Source organism: Drosophila albomicans, chromosome 2R, assembly GCF_009650485.2.
Source record: "Drosophila albomicans strain 15112-1751.03 chromosome 2R, ASM965048v2, whole genome shotgun sequence".
Classification (NCBI taxonomy): Eukaryota; Metazoa; Arthropoda; class Insecta; order Diptera; family Drosophilidae; genus Drosophila; species Drosophila albomicans.
Genome location: NC_047631.2, coordinates 17,402,714 through 17,427,964, shown reverse-complemented (window position 1 = coordinate 17,427,964; position 25,251 = coordinate 17,402,714). Strand labels below are relative to the sequence as shown.

At 40.7% G+C, this 25,251-nt stretch overlaps 1 protein-coding gene across 4 annotated transcripts; it reads right to left on the bottom strand.

Moving 5' to 3' along the window:
• Nucleotides 1-121: 121 nt before the first annotated feature.
• LOC127566039 (protein tramtrack, beta isoform) lies at nucleotides 122-23,987 on the bottom strand. 4 transcript variants are annotated; one of them, XM_052007480.1, is made up of 6 exons: nucleotides 22,937-23,987; nucleotides 9,416-9,779; nucleotides 8,832-9,353; nucleotides 8,657-8,761; nucleotides 8,466-8,577; nucleotides 122-2,592 (listed from the first exon to the last, which is right to left on the bottom strand). In XM_052007480.1, the coding sequence occupies exons 2-6, from the start codon at nucleotides 9,557-9,559 to the stop codon at nucleotides 1,046-1,048; spliced, it is 2,430 nt and encodes an 809-aa protein (XP_051863440.1). In that variant the 5' UTR covers nucleotides 9,560-9,779; nucleotides 22,937-23,987; the 3' UTR covers nucleotides 122-1,045. The 4 variants fall into 4 exon arrangements, with proteins under 4 accessions (XP_051863440.1, XP_051863441.1, XP_051863442.1 ...); XM_052007481.1 differs by lacking the exon at nucleotides 22,937-23,987 and adding an exon at nucleotides 12,072-12,376; XM_052007482.1 differs by lacking the exon at nucleotides 22,937-23,987 and adding an exon at nucleotides 11,562-11,695.
• Between the last annotated feature and the right edge of the window lie 1,264 nt (nucleotides 23,988-25,251).

Sequence of the window (25,251 nt, the reverse complement as noted above, 5' to 3'; positions counted from 1 at the left end):
GTTTAAGTCGTAATAATTGCTTTAAGTAAATGTTGAAATCTGAATATGTTACATAATACAAATGCTGAGTACTTTTGAGCGTACAATTTGTGCGTTTTGTGCACGCCACTCTTTTCACTAGGCTTTTGTTTTCGTCTATACTTAATGTGCATACATGTAGTTATAATGCTTTGTTTAACTTAACACAAAATATCAGTTAATATTCACTGGAAGTCCCTTGCGCATTGTATTGTGCAGCGATTGCGATTGAAGCACGTTTTAATGCCGTAATATCTAAAATTATAAATAGTTATATGTATTGCTAAGAGTCTGCTAGAGCATAATTAAGTAGTCGATAATTAAGTTTACAACATTCTTTCGTAGACTGTCATGATAACCCATAATTTGGGTGATTCATGTGACGCCTCGAAGTTATTTTTGATAATTGCACAAATAGCCAATGGATTGGATTTCTTGTTTGTTTCCAATTTGAAAAACAACAACATACCAATTAATCTACGGACTTTGAGTATTGATCGTAATACTATTTACAATTTATGTAAAATAAAGTAATAAAAAAAAACAAAGTGTATAAAACGAAAGTTTTAACAAAATCACATAAGAAATCAAAAAAAGTAAAACAAAAAAGAGGCTAAAGAGGACGAGTCAAAAAAGGACGGTGCCAACTCGTTTTACTTAAATGCAACAAACAATTTGCATTTACTTAGATAATAAAATTAGAATTAAATTAAATTTAGGCAGTGGGATCTTAGAATTTTGCTATTACTAGTTGTATCAGTTGCACTTAAGTCTAATTAATGAAATGTTGTCTTAAACTAAAGTTTGTAGTATATAACTTAAGGCTTTATGGACGGAACCGTGTGTACAAGTAAATTGCTTAAGATTTATCAAGTATGAAATTAGCTAGATATTAACTAATTGTTGATGATGATTGTTGAGTGTTTTTCAGTTGACGAATTATTGCTTATCCTTAAGTATTTTACAGTATTTGTGTGTATAGTTAAGGCACTCTCGTTGTCTTGTGCATTTGCCAGGTGAAAAGTCTTTACGTTGCGGTTTGTGCGGCATTCGCCAGCGGCCGATTGCTGCCCTCGGGCAACGCACACATTGCTGGCGGCGATGGAGATGGCGATGGCGAGATTTGCAGCTCATTCTTGATGATCACATCGTTCTGCAGACTCAGCATAGCTGCCGCTGCAGCTGAGCCCAACTCCTGTTCGTTGTCTGCCTCGTGATCCTGCTGCTCCTGCTTCACATCGGGCAACAGCAGCGTGCTGTCCTGGCAATCGTAGCCAGACGCCAGTTGTTGTTGCTGTTGCTGCTGCTCTTGTTGCTGTTGCTGCAGCTGCAACTGTTGCTCCTCCAGCTGTCGCTGATATTGCTCCTGTTGCTGTTGCTGGTGCTGCTGTTGTTGCTGTTGCTGGTAGAGCGTTGTGTGCATGTCGCCGGCAGCGGCGGCCGAGATCAAATATTTCAGTGAACTAAATGCTCCCATATCCTTGGGTGGCGTGCAATTCTCGTGGGTCATCTTCAAATGGTTCTTCATCTTGTCGGGCCGCGAAAACTCCTTCGAACACACCGGACAGGGGAAGACCTTGCGATGCTTGCCCTCGTGATAGAGAAATGCGTGACGCTGAAAACTGTACTTGTTCTTGAAGGTCTTCTGCATGTTCTCCTTGGCGCATTCGGTGCAACGATAGACACCCTCCACAACGCTGGCATAACGAAACAGATCCAAACCACGCACCGACATCTCCGTCAAATGCTCAGCCTGATCATCGAGCGTTGACTGCGCCTTGCGTCGCACTCGACGTCGCTGTATGGGACGCTTGGGTGTTGAGGTTGTTGCTGGCGTTGCTGCGTTCACCTCCCCCTCGGTGGGCGTGTTGGGCTCCTCAAAGCCATCGGATGCCTGGTAGCCAGGCAGTCCAGCATTCTCGTCGGCCAGCTGCAACAACTCGTGATCCGGCTCATCGCATTTGTCCTGATCCAACAGCTCCATGTCCTCGTCCACAAATTGCGACTCGTTGGCGCCCGTTGGCGATGCATCCGGTTGCTGTTGTGCTTGGTAAAAGTCGCTGGCATTGTGCTTCAACAGCGGCTTCGCATTCGCCGCAATGTGCAACAGCAGCTGCTGATGCAAGCTGCCACTGCCGCTGCTGCTGTTGTTGTTGCCACTATTGTGCTGCGATTGTCGCTCTGCTCCATTCGCCAGCGATTGCAATGCACTGCAATTGTTCTCCTTCTGCTGTGGCACGTTCTCCAGTACACTCTCCTCCACAGTCGCAGCTTGTGGCACAGTTTCCTCTGGTTCCTTGGTGGCGCCACGCAGCTGTTGCTTCAGCAGAGAGTTGCTGCTTTGTGGCGCCATTGCTGTCGTTGCTGCTGCGTTGGAATTGTTTAGATTCACGGCACGAATTCTTAAACCCAATATGGTGGGCAGATGCAGCGAAGCGGGGGGCGTGGCAAGCTCACTGGACTCTGTTGCTGTTGCTGCTGCTGATGATGCTGTTGCTGGGCTGTTGGTGGTAATGGGAATCAACGTGGGTGGGCCAAAGAGACGCTGAGAGAGCTCTGGTGTGGCTTGAGCAGCTGGAAGAAGTCAAGAATTCAAATATTAATTAGAAAGGAAATTCAAATTGAAAAATTCTTTATCTAATTTAAAAAAAAAAAACCTATTTTTTCGAGAGTATTATAAAAATAAATTCACAAAAAAGAGATTTTCCAAAAACCTTCTTCAAAATGTTTGTATTTAGGTCTTTTGAAATCTAAATTCAAAAATTTCATCAGTAATAAGTTAAAAAGAGATACTACCAAAGTCTTAATATTCAGCCCTATCAATATTTAAATTCTAAAATAGTTATTGCCTTTTGTAATATTTAAATAATACAAACATTCCAATGTTAAATCCAACTAATACGAATTGAGCGTTCAAGGAATTACTTAAAATAAAGTTCAGAAATTTTATAAAATAAGAACATTATTGAAAGTCATTTTAAAACCCAAAAAAAATTTTCAGTTAAAACGAAATTAAGAAAAATTAAAATAAACTTTCAAATATTTACTGAAACTTAAAAAAAAGAAGCTTTTGTTGAGGGAATTTAATCCTAAACATTTTTAGAGTCAGCATTATAATTACACTTTTTAATTTTTCCCGTTCAACTAACTAAAATATAGAAATTATCCTCGGCAAGCCGAAGTTTTCTTGTGGAATAAAATTCAAAACAAATAGATTCTTTTTCAGAATTATATTTCATTTTGCATATGGTAAGTGTGTATTTTATTTCTCTTCTCAGTTTCTCATTCAAATTTTGATTGTCATTTTGTTAATGAATAAAAAAAATACATATGTATATGTATGTATAACAAAATTGTTATTTTTATTGAATAATATTGCGTGATTTACTATTATTTATAAATTTTACAAAATTTGCTGTAATTGTTTATTTTTTTCGTAACTTGCTAATCCTCCAGAAAACAACAATTTGCGGAAGATTCTTTTGTTGATGTTGTTGTTGTTGTTGTTAGCTATATTCACAACTGTGCAACAAGTTCGGTTTTTAAAATAATATTTCATCTTTTTTTTTTCATTTTGTTTTCTTTGGGCATCAAAAGCATGACTGTTTAATTATAATATTATTTTGTTTATTTATAATGGAAGTGTTTATAGTAGAATTGCATCTCTAATTTGTGTTGTTTTTTTCGAGTTGGAAGGCGAGAGAAAATTATTGATAGATTGATATTGAGTGAGTGAGTGTGTGTATGTGTGTGATATGAGTTTTAGTTACATTTAACGCTGTGTTTCTTGAATGCAATAATAAAAAACATATGTGTAGTAAATGTAAACTAATTTAATTAAAGTTAAATTATAGTACATACAATATAGATATATAAATATTTATTTGCATGTTTTTGTGAGGTGTCTGTGTAGTGTGTGTGTGTGTTTGTTGAAACGCCAAATAATATTTGTTGTGGTTAGCTATACTTTTTTTCATTTTTCTTATCGGGGGACAGTTTCGATTGGGGGAGTTTTGTTGGTGGTTGGTGGATAGAGCGATTATACTTAACTACATAAATTGCACTAGCTAACACTAAATAAAGAATTAAAAACAAATTACATTTAATAAATTAGCGTAGACACGCAGTATTTTGTTTTATTATTTATTACACAGATTATTTAATTGCTGTTTTCCTTCTCCGTCTCCTTCTTCTCCTTTAACTCCTCCTCCTCCTCTCTTCCCTTCCGATGCTAACAAAAATTGGAGCTGAACAAATTCAATTTTCTTTTATGAAAAATATAATTATTTTTGTTTTCTTTTGTTTTTTAACCTTTTCAAGTGTTGTGTGTTTTTGTTTTTTGTTTTTTTTCTTGGAGATCGTGTTTATTCTTTTGCTTTGCGTTAATTGTTTCTCTTGTTGCTCTGTTGTCGAATTTACATACATATCATATCATATTATTATTTTCTTTTGTATTTTTCGCATTTTTGTGTGTGTGTGTGTTTGTTTTGTTTTCTTTTGTTTTGCTTCGTTTCTTTGGCGATAATTTAAGCCTCCGATATACAACATAAATTTTACGTTTTTAATTGTAAATTGTATAATTATTTATAGTTGTAATAAATTGATAAATTATTTGCATAGTTGTTGGTTTTGTTTAGACTACGTTAGTTATTATGTTATGTTATGTTTATGTAACCATATCGTAATTGTAAAACATTATTAATAATATTGTATATATTTATAGATATATTATGTATATTATTGTTGATTTTACAATTAGAGTTTTATTAACATTTTGAACCCACAATTCGAATACGAAACATTTGCAATCCCTCGCCCCGAATTGTGTGTTTCAGTGTGTGTGTATGTGTGTGTTTGATTGATTGGTTGATTGATTGATTTAGGGGGAGCATTGAGTGCATTGATTGACAATGCTGCCGCCCCCGTTTCTCATCTTTTAACTAGCTTCATTTGAAGGCAACAAGGTAGATCTGCGTTCTCCCTCCGTTCGCACGATTCACACAAATTACATGATTAACATTAACATTAACATTTAAACGTAAAACAATATGATAATCATAATGTTGTTCAGTATATATATATATCAAGAGATTGGTATATATATATATTAATTAAATAATAGAACTATAGCTACGCGCATACCAAAGACAATATTTAGATATTCATATTTATGTGTGTTTGTGTTTCTATAACTAAGTAAATATATATATAAAAATTTAGTATTTTTGCTTGTCATTAACTAAAAGTGCTCATCTTCCTTTTTTAGTTATTTTGTTTTGTTTAGTTTTTTATTGTGTGGTTTGCATTCTTTATAAGGCCGCTGCGGTGTGTGCAAAATAAAAATGTCGAATAGTAACACTTTTGATATATGAAATTATTAATAAAATAATTAATGAATGAATATACTAAAAATATAGTATATTTTTATATTAACGATATTAGTTATCCTAATTGGTATTTATAGATTGGTATTGTCAATTGCGAGACGCAGAAGACACTAGCATTTTTATATTTTTTTATTATTATTGTTATGGTTTATTGTGGGTGATAAAAACTAGTTCGAAACCGGATTCGAAATCGAAAATAATTGCACAACATGTGTATGAATAATACAAACAAAAAATAATATAAATCATTTTTAAAAAAATTATAAAAAATAATGATAATAATAATAATAAAAAATAAAAGCATTCATTATTATTGTGAGGGAGAAATTTGAGAAACAAAAATTGCTCAACAGCGTGGGAGAAGAGCAAAGAAAAAGCCTTGTCTGTGTCTGTGTGTGTTTGTGTGTGTAAATAACTAAAAAACAAAAATTAACAATTTTTTTTTCCATATTTTTCTTTTTTCGTTTCATTTTGTATGTGAAATGTTAATGTTAACTGCCTCTGCAATCCCCCCTAAGAGTCCCCATAGCCTATGATATTTTTGCCCCGCCCATTTAGAAGAAGGCACACGTTGCGCCTGGCGCTGCCTTTTTTCTGTTTTCTGCCCATCATCAAAGTATTTATCTCTTTTGGAATATGCGGCTTATTGTTTTGTTGATTGTGTCTAAGTGTGTGTGTGTGTGTTGCAGCAGCAAGCAAAGCTGAGTTGTTTTCATGCTCATTGCTTCAGCTCTTCTTATTGCGCTGCGGCAGCTGCCGCTGCTGCCGTTGTCAGCGGACCGAGGGAACCGCTCGATGACGATGTGGACGACGATGATGAGGTGGATAACGCATTGTTGCCAGACGCTGGCAGCGATTGATTCGAACTCTGCGCATTTAGATCCGGTGGCGTTGGCGTTGTGCCCGCCGATTGATTGGCCAACGTTGCAGCTGCGACGCTGGCCAACGCAGTCGATGGATTCTCAATCTTATGGATGATCTTGACGTGCGCCGTCATGTTGTCCTTGCGCGTGAACTCCTTGAAGCAGAACGGACACGGATACACCTTGACGTTGCGCTTGTGCGAGGTCACATAGTGGCGACAGAAGTTGCTGATGTGCGTGTAGACACGCGAACACACCTTGCAACGATACGTGTGCTCGCCCTCTTTGGTACAATAGTCGCGCACCGATCCCTCCGTCTCGCCCTCGCCAATGTTGCTGCTGAGATTGAGTTTGGTCTTCACCGCTGGCGTTACGCCCAGCCCTCCTCCACCTCCAGTACCGCTGCTGCTTAAATTGGGCGTGCTGCCGCCGAGCAGCTCGGACTTGAGCTTGAAGCCATCGCTGCTGCTGTTGTACAGATCGAGGTACTCCTGTCCAGCCGATGCGTACGCATTCTTCACATCGCCATTCTGCTGCTTGAGCTTGGGTCGCTTCTGGGCGCGCGGCTTCGACGATGACGACGATGCGGGCGAGACGAGCGGCGTCGAGGCGGCATTCACTTTGCCAATGGGCGTCAATTTGGGAATGCTAACCATGGACTTGCCACTGCCGCTGCCCCCAGCGCCCGACACTCCAATTATGTTCAACTTAAGTGCTCCGCCCGTGTTCACCGCCAGCGCCGCAGCGGTGTCCGCTTGATGCTTACGTTGGGCGGCAATCAGGAAGGCCTGCTGTCTCGCCTGCTCCTGCAAGTGATGGCTGCCACTTTCTGAGCCTGCGGCGCCTGATTGATCCTGCGTGGGTGAGCTGTTGTTGTCCGTGAGCGGATTGTATTTGAATTCCACGGGTTCGTCGTATTCGTCGAGCATCAGTTGAGGTTCCATGTATGATGTGTCCATTCCCTCGCCATCGCTTTCGTTGCCATCTAAAAGAGAAATGCAAAGTTAATTTTGCTCCAATCTAAGTGTATGTGTGTGTGTGTGTGTGTGTGTGTGTGTGTGTGTGTGTGTGTGTGTGTGTGTGTGTGTGTGTGTGTGTGTGTGTGTGTGTGTGTGTGTGTACAATGCAAGAGAAAGGCAAAAACACAAATGATCAGAGAAGAGGCAACACTCAAGTTCAAGTTTTCAAATCGGATCGGAAAAGCTATAGGGATTTTCAAGCCATTATCGTTTTTTTTTTTTTTTTTTTTTGTCTTGTATTTCGCGCGTTTCGAGTTCGAAAAGTTTTGTTTGTGGTTGCTATTGAAGATATCATTTTTTTTTTGTATTCTGCAGCGTTGTTGTTGCACGCATTTTTTATTCAGCTGTTCCAGAGATTTTCTTCTGCTACGATTTACGCGGATTTCAGTTTTGACTTAAAAATTTGTCGAAAAATTCGTGAAAATGAATTTTGAATAACAAGTTTTAGTTTTTGTTTTTTTTTGTTTTTCAAGCGTCGGCCATAAATCCCTGTGAGCTCATCAAACCCGATTATAAACTTCTCTCAATCTGTTTTACTGATTTTCTTTATAATTTTTCTTTACTTTTAGCATTTGTGGATTTTGCATTTCTTTGGCATCATATCGTTGTTTTTTTGTTGTTGTTGGGGACACTCACCTGGCGCTCGCAGGATGCTTTCTTTATACACAAATATTGAATGCCAAAAATGCCGCGTCACTCACTCGATTTTTTTAAAACACTTTTTCATTAATTCAACTTTTCATTTTTCGAATTTCTCAACTCAACTTTTCTTTGTCTCACTCAAAAAAAGAACGTAACCGACACGATTTCAATTACGATAATAATTCGCTTTCGCTTCCTATATAAACAAAATGCGTAAATCCCTTTTTAGCTTTTCCGATAACACAATTCGAAATGTTTGCAGATGAGATTGTTTTCAAATGTTCGAATGTATTTTTGTTGTTTCTGTATTTTTATGTATTGTTTTTCTTGTGCTGTTTTGTCCTTAGTTTGGTTTGTTGTGATGGTTTTTCTGCTCTTAAAACTGATGCTGATTATTGTTAAAATTGTCTTTTTTTTGTAATGTTTAGTTAACTTAGTGCTAGAATTGTCTTAATTACAATCATTACAAATTGATGCATATGAATCATGTGAGCACAAAAGATGAAAATATACTTTAAAGCACAAGCTCAACTCACCGGAAGTGCTGTTGTCGTCGTGTTGTTGTTGCTGCTGTTGTTGTTGCTGTTGTGCCATGCGCTGATCTTTCCCGCTCTTTGATCTCTTCGAGGGCAGCGAGTCGCGACTTTCCTGCAATGCCGGCGAAAGAAGAAAGTTTACCCAGATTAGCAAAACATAATTGTAATCATAAAGAGTGTAGTTCACTTACATTTAGATCATCATGGTGTCCAGCGTCTTGTTGATTGTCATCGGAGCCATCATCGTTGCCAGAATATGATTCATTGCCCAGCTTGCCGTTGCCCATATCCGAGTCCTGTCAATTAAATAGCAATTAATATGAATTCTTGCGAGTGCTGTTTGAGAGTTGAGAAACTCTTGCTTACATTCATCAGACCATCGCGTTCGTATTCATCGTAATCGTTGCCAGTGCCATTTGAGCTGCCCGATAGCTTGCGAGGCCTGCCACGTTTACGCTTTGGCATCAGGGCAGAACTTAGCAGCGAGGTTTGTTGTTGTTGCTGCTGTTGTTGTTGCTGTGTGGCAGCTTGCAACGCGGCTGCAGCTGCATTTGCGGCCAGCACATTGGCATTCTGCTTGCGTTGCTGCTGCTGCTGCGGCACCAAATACGGTTGGATGCGTTGCAATTGTGGCGGCGCCGGCGCATTTTCCGCTGCTGTGGGCTTATCATCGTTCACCTCGGTTAATCCTTTGATGCGCAGACTTTCGGCCACACGTAAAAACGCTGTGAGACGCTCCTGATCTACGCTAACTTCACCGCGATACATGAAATCGAGCAGCGATTTCATATCCGAATACGGCACATCTTTGAGTATGACAATCGGATGTTTTTCCGGATGATTGACAAACAGTGCATTGAAATATGGACTGCAGGCGGAGAGCACCATCTAAAATTAAGTATTTTGTATTAATATAATTTTCCACAAATATTCAAATAATTGTAGTTTACCTTGTGTGCTTTGAGATATTGTCCCTCGACGGCGAGCGTGACATCTGTGAATGTTTCGGCGTGCAGCAGCTGATCGAAGACAGACAGCAGATTGCTCTGATGATTGTTCCAGCGCAAACAAAACCGTTGAGATGCCATCTTCATTTGGAAGCCGTTTTTGTGTGTTTCGAATATTTATTAAATTTATGTTTATAGCGTATCAGCCGTAAAAACACACAGTTCCGTTTTAAATAGTATTGCATGCAAATGTTTTCAAAACAAATGTTTTACTTAATATCCTTGACGTCCTTTTTTTCAGTTTTTTTTTTTTTTTTTTTACTTAGTGCTCAACACGTTGACATTTTGACGATAATATCAAATAATGCTGCAAAGGCAAAAATAATAAACAAAAAAAACACTAAATTAATAACTTGCTGGTGCGGAGTTGTTAAGAGGGGGAATAATGGATAATAATTATAACGAAATTCCAGAGATCAAAGGATTGGCGAGGGAAACTGGGTTTCTTGCCCCTCTGCCTTCATCATGCGCCGCTGCCTTTGCTCGCTGCTGCGACGTCGTTCGCGCTCGCCTCATAAATTAAATGCAAACAAAATTTAATTTACCAGACGACCCGCCAGGTCAAACAGTCGACAAAGGTTCGACGAAAATACTATGCAGGCAAAGCCCAGATAGGCAAACTCAGCTCAGCTCAGCTCAGCTCGATGCAGGAAAACAAAAGCGAGAAAGCAACAGTTAAATGAGGAAATCTAAATGGAAATTTCAAATGTGTGTTTCAAATGGGCAAATTACAACAACAATAACAAAGCAGCCAAGCACACACCCACACACAACGCACTCAACGAAAAGTGGAGAGTGGAGAGCAGTACAAATGTGTGTGCGTGACTTTGTTTGCCTGTCGTGTGTTGCGAGACCCCAACAGCATTGGGCTGACTGAAAAGCAAGCAGTCTGTTCATAGAATAATTCAGTCATTGTAGCAGGACGTTTGTAAAATATAATTTGAATTTGTTTTAGAGATCGTTAGACACTTGACTTGAAAAGTTGCCAAAGGGTGTGGAAACTTGGAGAAACAAATTAAAAGGCACACACACACACACACACAAAGTTAGACACACTTGCAAGTCAGCGAAACGATAAAGCAGCAAACACAAGCAAGGCACGTAAATGGTGTAAAGGAGAATGAGCAAAAGTTTACACAGCAGCAAAAGTCATTAAATTGAAGTAGCAGAGCGAGTGAAAGAGAGTGGAGAACGAAATAAGGCAATAAGCGCAAACGAACAAGTTGGTAGAACAGCTCCCCACAAAAACAACAAGAACAAGAACATCCATGGAATTTTAGCTAACAACACATACAGCGAGCGACTCACACACATACGCACGTATACAATACGTATTATAAATATTGTTCATAGCACTTATCACGTTTTTTTTTGGTTCGTTCTTCTTTACTTTTTTGGTCCAAGCTCCTTAGCATGCGCACACACACACACACACACAAACACAATCACGCATACATTTTTGTATGTATTTAAATGGTGTTCCTTCTTTTCTCCGCCCCTGGAGACACTTGCTGCTAATATTTGCCATCGCTAACGCGCTCTTCTTTCTTATCTTATCGCAAGCAAAGCGTCGTCTTTACTGTTTTCTGTTGTTGTTGTTGTTGTACACTTAATTGAAAATCATTCATTTTACAATTTCACTTGCTGTCAAATTTATTACACATGCTTTTGCTCTTTTCTGGTTTTTTGTTATTGCAGTTTTCGTAGTAATAGTGTAATTTTGTTATTGTTTTTGTATTGCACTTGTTCAAATTAATTGAATGGGCCGCCCATAGCAAGAGAGCTATAGTTAGAGCGTGAGAGCGCAAAAGCCAAAGAGAGCTCAAAACACTTGCCGCATTTATTGTGTTCGCTCTTTGACACAACACACGCATTCATACACTTTAGAGAGAGCTTTCAAAGTTGATCACTGCAGCTTTTTGCAGCAGTAGAAAAAAATTGGTTCGATGATCTAGCGCATTGGCATTAATGAACAGTTTTTACTTGTACACGCACACATATGTATAGGTATTATTTTTTTGTTGTTAAAAATTGTGTTGTTTGTTTGTTGTGACTACATCACGCACGTTAAACTGACCGCAATGCTTACTTTTTATATTCTTCACATTGGCTATTTTATTTTCAAGTTTTTATTTGCTTGCGAAGCAAAAGAGAGCCGCAAGTAACGATAAGAGAAGCCGCTGACACGTCCTCACTTGAACAGGCCACACGAGCGAATGAAATGAGCAAGTCAAAGTCCTCGCACAGGAAGCCGACTGCGCAGCTCCGACACGCACGCACGCACACACATACACGCAGGCACGCTGCTCACATATACACACATACACAGGCATACAAAGTCACACGAATAGGGCGCATGATAAGCGAGCAGCAGTCGAACGTTTTTAGGGGTGGGAGGCAAAGACTACGGAGATCACTTTACATGCGCTTATTTTTACACCCCCTTTTGAATCATACATACACACACACACACACTTAAATTCTACATGAAAGGAGACTTTGGAATATCAATGAACAGACAGTGAATATTTTATTCACACTTGTAGCGCTTGTTGCTCATTTTACACATTTCACAATTTTACAAACACTTCATATGCACCTTTTTCTTGGGGATTTCCTTTTGTTAAACTTTTACTTTTTTCTACTGTGCACTTTTTTTATTTAATTTTAATTTAACTTCTGCGTTTTTTTTTTGTTAGCCGTTGCCCAATTTCCAAATGGAAATTTTCACAATTTCAGTGTGAGAGAGAAAAAGATTAGAGAGGATTTGGGGGCGTGGGGGAGGGCTGCGACCGAACACGAACGAACAAGCGAGCGAACGAGCGAAACGAGCAATGGAAAATCTCTTTGCCGCCAAATTCGTCCGTCTCGTTTGACACCAATACACTGACTGAGCGATCCTCGGCTCCTAAACGAGACAGCAAAGCAAGCGACAGCCGAGGCGGCCTCTGCTGCTGCTCTGTTGCTGCTGCGGCTGCTTCTTCTTCTTCTTCTTCCTCTGCTTGTCCGCTTATTAGCTTCTTGCTACACACAGACGCACATATACAGAGACAACAATCCTACATCCGTCGGTCGCGGTCGCAGTCGGCGCGTCGCTGCCAACGCCGCTGTTGACGTTACACGCTCTCATCATCACAAAAGGAACGAACAGTTGTTGGTCCCCAAGTCTCCAATGGATTTGCTGGCTCTCCGACTCTCCACTTACTTGTGCTAATGCTATTCGGCGCTCTTTCGCTGTCGCTCTCTCTTTTGCGCTCTCTCGCTCAGTCGGATCGCTGCTTGCGCCTTTGACTTTTTGAATTTTTAATTTCCCTTGCATGCGCGCTGGGCCCCTTTTGGGGCTGTGGGGAGGGACAAGCGGACGTCGTGCCAACAACGTTGACGAAACGGGGTTAAAAAGAAAAACATGATGGAAAAAAGAAAAAGCTAGAAACACAACTTTGGGTGCGAGGCGCGTCGCAGTCGCAGCAGCCGCTGCTTGCTGCTGATTGTCTGCTGTGGAGTCTTTTGCTGTGTTGCATGTTGTTGTTGTAATTGTAAGGGCAATAGGCGTCACTTGGGTTGGGCGGCTGCTCTGGGGTTGGGCCGCTGTCGCTGCCGTTGCCTTTTAGTTTTTCCATCTGCATGTGTGTTTGTGTGTGGTTGGCTTGGCTTTTGCGGCAATTGGAAAAACATGTGGAAACTTGAGCCAGCGACGCAGACGCAAACTTAAATTGTCTGTCGCTGTTGCTGTCGCTATCGCTGTTGCTTTGCTTTGTATGTCTGTTTGTGTATGTGTGTGTGTGTGTGCAGGAGCGTTTGTGTGTAGGCGCTTTGCTCTGCCGCTGTCGCAGTGCTGCTTCGTGCGCAAGTGTGTTGGAGGGATTACGTAAGCAATTGTAAATTCTACAAGGCGAATGACGAATTTTCAAATTGGAATCCTATTGAAATCGCTGCGCAGTTCAGCTGCTGCAAACTCTCCAAAGTGAGCTAGCTATCTTTATCCTACTCTCGCATTAATGTTGTTGTTATTATTCATTTTTAATTTGGTTATTTGTCTAGTCACATTAACCCACCCCTAGCCTCACCTCACCTTACTTACGGTCTCTTACAACGGAAGCGAATGTTTTGCCTAATAGAGGCTCTCACACACACAGGCGCACCTTGGCGAAGATCCATGCACAAAGCTACGCACACACACACACACATTCAGCGCCCCAACCCAGGTGAAATAGCAACAAAGCAGTAAACAACAAATACACACACACACACATGTATGTCTATGTACATAGGTACAACAACAATAGCAACAACAACAGGGTAGCCACTGAATCGTAAATTCCTGTTGCTGGCTCAGCTCAGTTCGCAGTCGCCGTCGCCATTGGCGCTGCTGCTGTTGCTGCCGTTGACGTCGCCGTTGGCGCTGTTGTTGTTTGCCTTGCCCTATTGCGTGTTGTGTCGGTTGGTTTTTTTTTTGCAGTCTGTTTAATCTTTTCTACTTTTGAGTTGGATTTGGTTGTTGTTGTTGATGGTGGAGCTATGCCACGAATGATCGCAGTGCTGCTGCCCATTGTTATTATTCGTTGTTGTTGTTTATTATTGTTGTTCTACTAAGTCGCAGGTCTAATATTTATGTATCTCAAATTTACCCACTCTATTTATGCTCGTCGACTTCCTCTTTGACTTGGAACGCAAAGAGAGCCTGGAACGGCTTACAATGGAATAGTCTACATACAAAATATATGTGTGGATACATGTATGAGTGTGTGCTTGCTTTGCTTGTGTTTTTGCTTAGGATACCCAACAGCGCAAGTTTCCCATTGGGCTATTATGGGCTTACATGCCATGTTGTGGTTTTTTTTTCGTATAGAAAATTGGGCAAATTATTTTCCTCTCTTTATACATACATATACTGTTTGTTGGATGCCAAAGCGCGCTTACAGCGTTCTATGTGCAACTGACAAAACTGACTCGTCGCTTGCCAATTGTTACTCAATATCTTATGCCCAAAAGTAGGTTGATGCTCTATGTGTGTCTGTCTGTGTGTCTATGTGTTTGTGGATGTTGTTTTGTGGGAGCTGCGTGACACTTTGGCCACACATGGCCCACACATTCACACATCCACATCCACGTTTCGCCCCCACAATCAAAAGCCGATCAACGCTATGGCGGCCCAGCCTGTGATTGTGTCTCCCTCTCTCTACCTCTCTCCGTTTCTCGCTGTGTGCTGTGCTTGTGAGAGAGCACCAAAGAGTGAGAGAGAGGGAGGGTCTGTGTTTGATTTCCTACAGCGCTATTTGCTGTGTAAACAACAAAAACGAGTGAATGAGTTGGCTGCGAGCGACAATAGTGTTAGACGAACATGTCCATGTCCACATGCATGTTTTTGTTAGTGTGTGTGTGTGTGAGTGTGCGCTTGTTTGTGTGTGTGGCAGCCAACCGCCAACTGTTGATGACTGACTGAGTAACTGGCAGGGTTCTGCTGCCGTCGCTGCTGTTGTTGCTGTTGCTGCCGTCACGCGGAACAGGTATCGCAGGTTGGCACCAAACACATGCTGCTGCCAGCTCCCCTCTTCCCCTTCGCCGCCCATGATCAACTCCCCTAGCAGAGCTCCAGCAGCAGCAGCAGCTGCAGAGCTAACGTTCGGCTCGTCTCGGTCTCGGCCTCGTTGTGGCCCGCTAACCGCCAACTGTTTCTCTAGCTATTGCGCTATGATTTTCTAATGCTTCCTCTGCTGCCCAGCGCTCCTCCAGCGACAATTTGTTGACTGACATACACATTTACATACATAGTCAAGTATAATACGTTTTTACGTTTTCGTTTCGTTTTCTAACAACGACAAACGTTCGTCATAAAGTCCCGTTGTTGTTGTTATTGTTGATGTCGTTGTTTCTACCTCTTTCTACCTTTTTCTTCGCTGGCAAGTGTAAAAATTCCTTTGCACGTAGGCAATACAGCAGCGAGTGAGCTTTCGAAAGCTCAGCTCAAAAGGTCGCCCAGCCATCCACGTAAGCAGCACCCAGCATTAAGTAGAAGAAGAAGCAGATACAAATGTGGGCAGCCCAATGCCATTGAGCATAACAAGCACACACACATGGATAAGTATATAAAAATAGATACGTATGCATGTATGTGAAAACAAAGTCCTAAGCTCGCATTGAAAGCTCAAAGCAAAATGTCCAATCGCTTGAAACTGTCAATGAAATGTAATCGCATCTGCAGCAGCGTGAGTGGGCAATACAAACATTCACATAAGTTGTGAGGATGTGTGCGTGCGTTGGCTTTGCCAACGTATTGATGCATAGAGAAATTTAATAATAGACACAAACACGCACCGCAGCGCACTGGCGATGGCGCACAGTGGGACGAACTAACAACGAACTTCAAGGAACCTTAAGCAATTGATTGATCATTAAGTTGAGCTAGAACTTGCTTGAAAATACCAAATGATTACTATATTTTCAAGGGACTTCATAATAATTAACATCACTATTGAGTTGTGTTTATCTAAGATCCTCATACTTCAAATATTTCTGGTATCCACATCCATTTAACTTTGATCTTAGCCATTAGGTCGAGAAGCGTTAGCCACATCCATTTAAATTATATAATTTACATTTATATTTTGTGTGTAAATTACACTGCAGTTTTCTATGTATAACATGAACCAAAATTATTTCTATTCCATTTCTATTGTGCGGCAAGTTTATTTTCTCTAATAAAACATTTTGCATTTTATAATGATATTTTTTGAAAAACTTTATGTTTTAAATATTACATACTTTATACATTTGCTACAAATTGAATCTTCAACTCAGTTTTCTGGTTTTCTATTTCAATTTATCTTTCATCTGTATTTTTTGAATTCCCCATGTAAATTTCCCTGAAGCTCTCCACATAGATAATATCAAGCCCATTGTGGCAAGATTATGACAAGCTATCCTCTTCTTATATTATGTGTGCCAAGCATCTGTTGATTATATCTGCTATGTAAATGTCTATGCTGGTATACAGGTTCTATTATGGATAATGCGGAGGAGTTAAGACAAAGCTCAAAGCGAAACTTTAGTTGGAGATCGTGGTTAGAGGGCAGATCTCTCTAGGCGTTTGTGTGTGTGAAGGGCCCAAAGAGCTATGTATATTGGGCGGGACGTCGACATCGACATCGAATGTTGTAAATAGCAAAACTCGTTACTGTCGACGCCGACTGTTCGACTGTTCGACTGACGACTGTCGCTTCAGTGAGCTCACTCGACGATCGCCAACTGGATCGTTGACTGACTGAGGCTGAGTTTTGCTGACTGATTTGTTATTTGTTGGCCAACAAAACCAGCGGCGATGGCTGCCAGCCAACTTTGGGGGATCCAAAAGCGGGGCTTACTGCCTGCCTTGGCTTGGCTGCTCGATTACAAAATATCTCCACACAAATACTATATACATATGTATGTATGTATATACAGCACTCACTCATACCATTTTGTATTTGTCGGTTTCACTGACATTTTGTCAACCATAAAAAAATGTTGCAGACACAGCACTAAAGAAGGGCGCTTCTTTCATCCACAATTGGCCTCAAAGTTCCCTCCCTCCCTCTGTTGTCTTGCTGCCTGTCACCATTATTGATCTATGCGTGTTTTTTGTGCCTGCTTCACGCCACGGCCCACACATTCAGAGACCAGAGACAAGCGGCGACAACTTTGCCCCCTCTCTATTTGAGCTTTTTTTATGGTGGTGTCCTTAATTTAGACATGGAAATGCGGGTCATGCATTCACAAATGGAAAACTCAAGCCATCGACTGGAGGAGGTAAAACATTCCATTGACACAGTTCAGCTAGCAAACAAAAACGTCGTCACACATTACAACAAGATCGCATTATACTGGCAAAAAATGAGTTGCTTGTAAAGATCTTATTTCATTTTCAAAGCTTCTTGAAGTTTTCATTTTGGTTTTCATTCATTAATTTCCAATTATTTCAAATAGTTTAAATCCAATTTGGGGAAGATTCGAACTAAAAATCTACTCATATTAAAATTTTATAACAAATTTAAATTTAAAACCGTCCTTTTCATTCTAATATTCAAAATGAAATGAAAATTCCATTTGATAAACTTCATTTTTGAAAAGCTTATTTCGATAATCCAATTAGAAATTTTAAGTGCCTATCGAAGTGATTAACAGCATCAGTGATGAAAATGTTAAGCAAATGGTTTAACCCTTAAGCGTTATCGATAATTTATCATCGAACATATCAATAAAATTACAAATACAGCGAATACAGAATAGTTTTGTACGCGACTTTAAAAACATGGCATAGTGGAAATGTGTCTTCACTTTGCAACAATCAAAAATAATCTCAAATTAATGGCTCAATAAAAATCATAATTGCAATTAGCAACGAATTTTAATGATGAACCAATGTTAATAACATCGTCACGTATGCATGCTAATGTTACAGTCGCTGTTAAGCCTGCTGCTGCTAATACTTCAGTAGCCTTTGACTTGCGGTTTGTGTAAAATCTAAAATTTTGCGGCTTGTCAGTGAAATTTTCTTAACTCGCAGTGCTGATAACGGGTGTTTAAAGGAAGTACATACAAATGTAGGTATATACAAAATTGATATGGACATACTGCAAGATAAAAGCAACTGGAAACCGCAGTCCGTATTGCTGCGGTGCAGCAACTCATGTGAAAAGAATTTTTTTCTTTTTTTTTGTGTGTGAAAGAGTGAGTGAGAGATAGCAAGCAGTGCGCGCGCCTTTTCGCTAGGAGCAGCGAAAATTGATCGACGACGCGGCGAAAAAGTTTCGTTCATTTCGATAAGTTTTTGATAACGAGAGCAAGGGAGACAGAGAGAGCATAAGACGACGACGGTAAACGACATGTTTCTATACTTTGTTTTGTTTTATTGGGGATTGCCAATGACGCAAACCTACGCACACATAAAAATTAACGACGCTGCCTGCATGTGAGTGTGTGTTTGTTGCTTCCTTGCGTTGGGCAATGGCACATTAGAAATGTGTATTTTTAAAAGCTGACCCAAATACCGCGTCCAGCAAAGAAATCCTCAGGAAATCAAAAAAACAAAAAAAACACATGTACCCACATACATATGTACAAAATATACACATACATATACTCATACAAATACGCATGCACTTAAATTGTAAAACAGCTGCGCACGCTGCCCATGTCTGCATGTGTCATATGCATGTCCACCCGCACCGCCCATAAACGAAGAACAGCCAGCCGACGCACGAACAGAAACGAGGCGCACATGAGGATCGTTCGGCTCAAGAACAACAACGACAAACAAAAGCAAAGCAAGCAGAAACAGCAAAGAAAAAAGCACTCTGTGCGCTGCGCTGCTTTCTCTTCAATATGTTTGCGTGAGTGTAAGGGGGTTGGGGAATGCTCTCTGCTCAAGGCGAATTTCGCTGCCAGCGTCGCTGCTGCGTACATATTTTTGTTTTTGTTATTCTCCTTGCTACTCTCCTGCCGTGACCATGTGTACTAAACATACATACACGCATATGTAGGTATGTTTGCAGGTATGTGTGTGCGCGCCTGTCTGTGTGCTTGGCCCCTTGATAAAATTGTGTGTGCCAGCCAGTCAGCTGCCCTCTCCACTGCTCTGCTCCACCTTTTGCCGCGCACTCAATTAAGCTTATCGCGCACAGTCCGTGCGTGCACATGTATGTGTACGTGTGCGTATGCTTGTGTGTGCCTGTGTTGGGGATACTTGCGCTATGCGCTTTAGAGGTGACTTTCCTCTGCTGTTCGCTCCTTGTAGGCTAAGCAGAGCGATGACGCGTCGAGGAAAAATATCTACGCTGTTATTATTGAGTTTGTCTGCTTGCCGCCTGCCTTGCAAGTGTAGAAGTATAAGTATAAGTATATACTAATGCATATGTGTGTGTTGGTGTCGTGTGCAAAATCCTCTTTGAGAGGATTAAATATATGTATGTATGTTGAGTATACACACAGCTTTTGCTTATTGTCATGTGCTCTTTGCTGTCCGTGCGTTTTCTGCACAGTGTAGCGCATATGCTTTGCTCAGTGTGAAACATCCACAAAAAAGTCGAACATCCTAATTGCTATTGCATTTTTAGCTGCATGTTGCGCTGTTTTCACACCACTGTAAACGTCTTACATTGGGTTGCCGCTGTGTTCCATAAACGGACAATGTCCCCATGCCCAGAGAGATAGAGAGAGCGAGAGAGCTTAAGGGTAGCAGCGACGGCGACGTAGGCAGCGACGCTTTCAATTACATTTCATTTGCATTTCGTAGCTGCTTATTTTTATTTGCTGATGTTGCCTTTTTTTCTGCAGGCCCCAGCGAAGGCAATTCATACATATGAGAGTGTGAGTGAGTGAGAGAGGCACACATAAAGACACACACACACACATTAAGTCCTCACTCGTTGTTGCGATTTCCTTTTTGCTTGACCATTCGCTGGCGCATGCAAAATAGGAAACGATTTTTAGCCTGTGCGCCGCACAACACTGCGAATACTTGACGTGGACATTGGACATTGAGCTGCGTCGACAGCGACGTCGGCGGCGTTAATTGAATTAAAGTGCTTACAAAATAAATAGGCGACAGACGGATGTGCAAAACTCTCTCCCGCTTCCCCCCTTTTTGCGAGGGTTTAGCAAAGGCTTAAGACTGCACATTGAGGCAAAAGCAGGCCACGTGCAACAGACCAGACGTATATAATATACACATACTTACGTATATAGTATATATGTATGTATGTATGTTGAAATCCTTTCAACAGACGTTGCAGATTTCTTTTGGCCCACTTCCTTTAGCTCAACGAAAAAAGCGAAAAGGCAGCGAAAAATTGATGAAATTCGAAAATGTTGTTTACTGTTTATTTTTGTTGGTTGCTATCACTTCTCTTGCTTTTTTGCTACATTCTTTTTTCGGGGCCGCTGTTTTTGTTGTTGCTTTTTGCTCAATTGCAAAACATATTTTGGTCACTGACCTTTTCTTTTGCTTTTCTTGTTGTTGTTGCTTTTGGACTTTTTGTTTGTGTTCCACTTTTAAAATTCGGCTTTGGTGATTTTGCTTTAGTCGAAGCTTTTCTTCTTTGGAGAGTTTGCGAAACTTCAAGAGAATATAATGCGAGTATATAAGATCAAACAATTGAAAGCGTGAAGCCTTCGAGGCCTTAAAAACATATCAACAACATTCTTGCAAGTCGAAAGATAAAAGCACAGAACGTTAAGTGATAAAAATCAGGAACGCAACAATTCGAATGAAGAAGATTGCAGTCGACAGGCAATTTCAGCGGCTTAAGCTCATTGTCAACAAATTGTGCTTACTTTATTTTTGGATTTTTTTAAAGGTGATAATAATAATAATTGTCGAAAGGAATAAAAAAAAGCTAAAATCGCAGGAGAAAAAAAGCACGCGTCTCGAATGTACTCGAAACTATTGGAATAAGGAGAGCAAGAATATGCATGTGTTTGGATGTGTGTGTAAACTCTACACAGCTTTTTTTTTTGAGTGGGAGGTTTGACGATGACTTTTACGTGATTTTTTAGTTTACAGCTGTCATAATTGTTGTTATTGTTATGGGTTTTTCTCTTGTTTTTTTTTTTTTGTTATTTTGTTATACAGTAGCGACAACTAAAAATGTGTTAGTCATGCTCTGTGTTGTGCTCTTTTAATTGCTTCGATCGCCGCGCCGGCTAAACAACAACAGCAGATATAATTTGAGCATAATTTGTGCTTTGGTGAGAGAGCGAGAGCAATAGAAAGAGAGCGAGAGACCGCCAAAAGCTCTTTGAGAGCGCCACGCAATGAGAGCATTGTTATTATGTGTTTTTCTGTTGTTCTTGTTGTTGCTCTCGTGGTTGTTTCATTAACAAAACAACAGCGCAAAATTTATGTGTGATTAGTTTGCTAGTTCTTCGTGTTGTTGTTTTGGTTTCCTTTGCGCTTTGCGCTCATTGCAATATAATAATTCATGATTATAGTAGTAGTAGTTGTGGTGGGCCGCATACATGTTTGTGAGCTTATATGTGTGTGTGTGAAGTGGGTTAAAGCTGACAAAAAAGCAAATAGAGATTGGAGATTGGGATTTGGTTTTTATGCGATTTTAATGTGATTTGCATAAATTCTATGTGTGAGAAGCACAGGTGTTAAAGCGGTGTGGCCAGGGTTGTCATGGCTACGCAGCGGAAGTGGCGCTGGGAACTGCAACGCAATATGAGAGAGAGAGAGAGAGAGAGAGAGAGAGAGAATGCTTTGATGCATGTAAATATGCTGATCAGATCACTCAGTCATTCACTCAGTTATTCACTCACTCATTCATTCCATTCAGTAGCGTGCAGAGTCGGGCAGGAATGGAATGGAATCGAAACGGAATGGAATGTGTCAGCTACTGCACGCGAATTGGGGATCTATTTAGGCCCCCCTTCCTTCCTACTCTACTTTCCACACCCCATAAACATCCTCTCCTCGCATCAAACACAAAAGGGGTGAGGCAAACAACAACACCAACAACAACGTCTGACGATTGTCGGCAGACACACGATCCACAATCCAATACGATTCCGATGGCGATGCTGATCGTTTTTGCTGGGGATTGGGCTGTGACTGATTCGCCGTCTCGTTGGCTGTGCAGTAGCAGAAAAAAAAGGAAATGGGAGACTGAAAATGACAAAGATCACTGAAGCAAAACCGAAACGAAAAGCAACAACAACAACTATAACAGCAACAGCACAGCAATCCAATTTGTATCTATGTATCTATGAGCACAGCACACAGATACACTTATTTATTGGTATGTAATTTGTGGCATTAGATACGATACAACAACATGCCTTTGCAAAGCAACTCGTACCAGGTATTTGCTTGCTATAAACAATATGAAATGCATTTCCTAAATGTTTTTACAATTTTAACAATATTTATAGCATTTACATATTAAATTTTCCATATAAAGATAGAAATTAAAAGAAATAAAAACTTTCTAGGTGTCTTTAAACAGTTTAGAAAAATTTCGTAACGATTATTTAATGTAATTTCCAAAACTTTCTTCATTTATAAAACATCAAAATACTTCTTTGAATTTCTCGAAAAACTAGCTGTTTTCAATAAAAATGTATAAATATCTAATTCAAAGAGATTGTATTGATGTTTGTTAAATGAACAATTTTTTGTATTTTCTTAAAGTTTTTTAAAAAAACTATTTTTTTGAATTCAACAATTTGAATTTAAGATTGTTTCTTACAAGGAAATGAGTTGAGAAAATAATTTTATTTGATTTACGTTTGAAATAGCTTATAGGAAATTCTGGGAAATGACCAGCGAACCCGCATCGGATGTTTATAGGGAAAAGAGGAGAGGGGGAACTTGCTGACAAATATGGTGTAACATATTCAGCAATAAATTGTACATACATGCATATACATATTTATTCTTATTCATATGTATTGCCATTGTTTGCTGCATCTTCTCGCTGTACTTACCGTTTCTTGGAAGCTTTAGTAATCCGCTTGCGGTTTATTTTTTTTTGTATTTGATTTGATTTGTTGTTGATGGAAAGTTTTTTGCAAAAAAACTGTTGTTAGCACTTGAAGCACTTTTGGAAGGCACTGAAGTTGTCTAAGTTTGGGTTTCTTCGATTTTCTTCTGTTATTATCATGAATTATTGTTGTTGCGAAAGAATTGAAAATCATAGACAACAAATTTTGGAATTGTACACACAGAAAGCACGGGATGTTAACAAATCAGTTGTTGTTGAAGGCGAACGAGAACAGCACAAAAAACGGAATTGAAATTCAACTAATAAAATACAATCCACACAGCTGAGCTGAGAGCTGAGCAATTGTGCCGCGTGCAAACAACGGCGGCGCACGAACCTCCAATCAGAACTGAAACGTAGGGATGTCGACGCAGACGCCGTCGCCGTGTTGTCGTTGTCCCTGAATGTTAATGTTTGTTGCTGTTGCTGTTGCTGCTGCTGTCGCTGCTGCGGTCGCTGTCAGCGTCGCTGTCAACGTCGCTGTTGGACACGAACGCGCGGACGAGAACGAGAGCACGATCACGAAAACCGAAGCGAGCCGAACTTTTTCTGTTGGGGATGGGGCGGTTGGGCGGAAGAGTTGGATGGAGCCGATGTGAGTCTGTCTTCTTGGTATGCGTGAGTGTCAATCCATTTGTGTGTGTGAGGGGCTGCCACGACGACGAACACGCGCGCGCCTGTTTTACGACGTTGTTGTTGTTGTTGTTGCTTTTGCTGGTGTTGGTATCGATGTCGTCGCCGCTGGGTGGATAATAATATCGTCGCTCTACTCTGCTCTGCTCCCGTTTCGTGTTTGTGTAATGGCGGATTTCAAATTGTGATAAATGGCCGAGTGTTGTTTACGAAGCCGAGCCGAGAGTTGAGCCGAGAAGCCTTCGTAGCTATGACCAAAAAACCGAACAACTAAAGCAAAAAAAAGCAATAAACGTTAAGTGGGATGTTGACGGACGCGGACGAGCGGATGAAATGGAATGGAATGAGCGTTTGAATAGCTTGGCGGCCAGTGAAACCAGCCAAAGTGCTGACAAAACGCCGCAGTCGGCCCAGAGAAGACAACACAGCACAGCACACAGGCCGCTGCAGCAACGTCAGAAAGATAGACAGAGAGAGCGAGAGCGAGCGAGCAACTTGACATTTTAGCTTGGCGCACACTCACCCATACACATGCACACACACACTCAGCACTTTAGCTGCTGCTGCGTTGGCGCTCTTCTGCTGCTTGCTCTCTTTCTTATGGTCTCTCTGTGTTGACTCTCCACTCTCCATACAGACGGTTGGGTCTGATAAGCGCGCATGTCGACATCCAAAGTGAGCAGAGCTCGCTCCTCATTTGGCTTCCTTTGCTGGTTCGCTATGACCTGCTATCTTCCCCGCCATCCCCCCTTCCCTTCGGCCGTTGCGGCCCCTTTATGCATTCTCATGCTATTGCTGAGTATTACGAAATATGACAACAATGCAGTTTTGTTGAGAAGCGCGCTCGACTGCTCGTCCTCGTTTCGCTCTGCCGCAGTCAACGTCGCTGCCGCTGCTGCTGCTGCTGCTTGTTCAGCATAAAATTGGCTCTCTTTTATTTTGGCATTCGCTCTGCTCTCGTTCTCGCTCACGTTCTTCGCTCTCTCTTGTAAGTGGGTGGTATTGGGATTTTTGTTGTTGCTGCTCTGTTTGTTTATTTCTGCTCGCATCACTTGCAAATTGATTGCATCTTGATGAAGTTTTTGCCCGAGACACACGCTGCCTATAAATAGTAACAGGGAAATTTCTTCATACACACACTCACATAACATATACTGATCTGTCTAACAGTCTATCTATTCTGAATGGCATTACAAAAAGAAAGAAAAAGAAAAAACGGGTTTCGATCTGAGGCGTGTGCCCGCTTCGAGGCAGGCGCGCGTCTAACTGAAACTGAAATCATTTGACTTTTCCCCGCTTTAATGTATGTGCATATAAATGCGGCATTCGGGGGAACCCTATATCCCACTTTAATGGCATTCTAATATTTAATACCCATTAAGGGGCGTGACGAGCTAAGCCAGTGACCATCCCCAGGCACTTAAAGGATCATTAACTGATCGTTTATCAAAACAAGAAAACCCCGCGGGAACTGAAATAGCCGAAAACCCATTTTACAACAAATACAATCAATCTACAGAAATGTTGGAAGAAATGCAAAATTATTTTAAATTTGTATTTCCAAGACTTGGTTTGTAATAAAACAGAACTTATTCTCCTCCTCTTTCTTATGAATTTGTTTATACA

Excerpts from the sequence above, each read along its gene's own strand:
- LOC127566039 (XM_052007480.1), bottom strand. The coding sequence starts at position 9,559 with ATGAAGATGGCATCTCAACGGTTTTGTTTGCGCTGGAACAATCATCAG. Across the intron at positions 9,354-9,415 it reads AATATCTCAAAGCACACAAG|ATGGTGCTCTCCGCCTGCAG; the intron begins GTAAACTACAAT and ends ACTTAATTTTAG. Across the intron at positions 8,762-8,831 it reads AACGCGATGGTCTGATGAAT|GACTCGGATATGGGCAACGG; the intron begins GTAAGCAAGAGT and ends TTTAATTGACAG.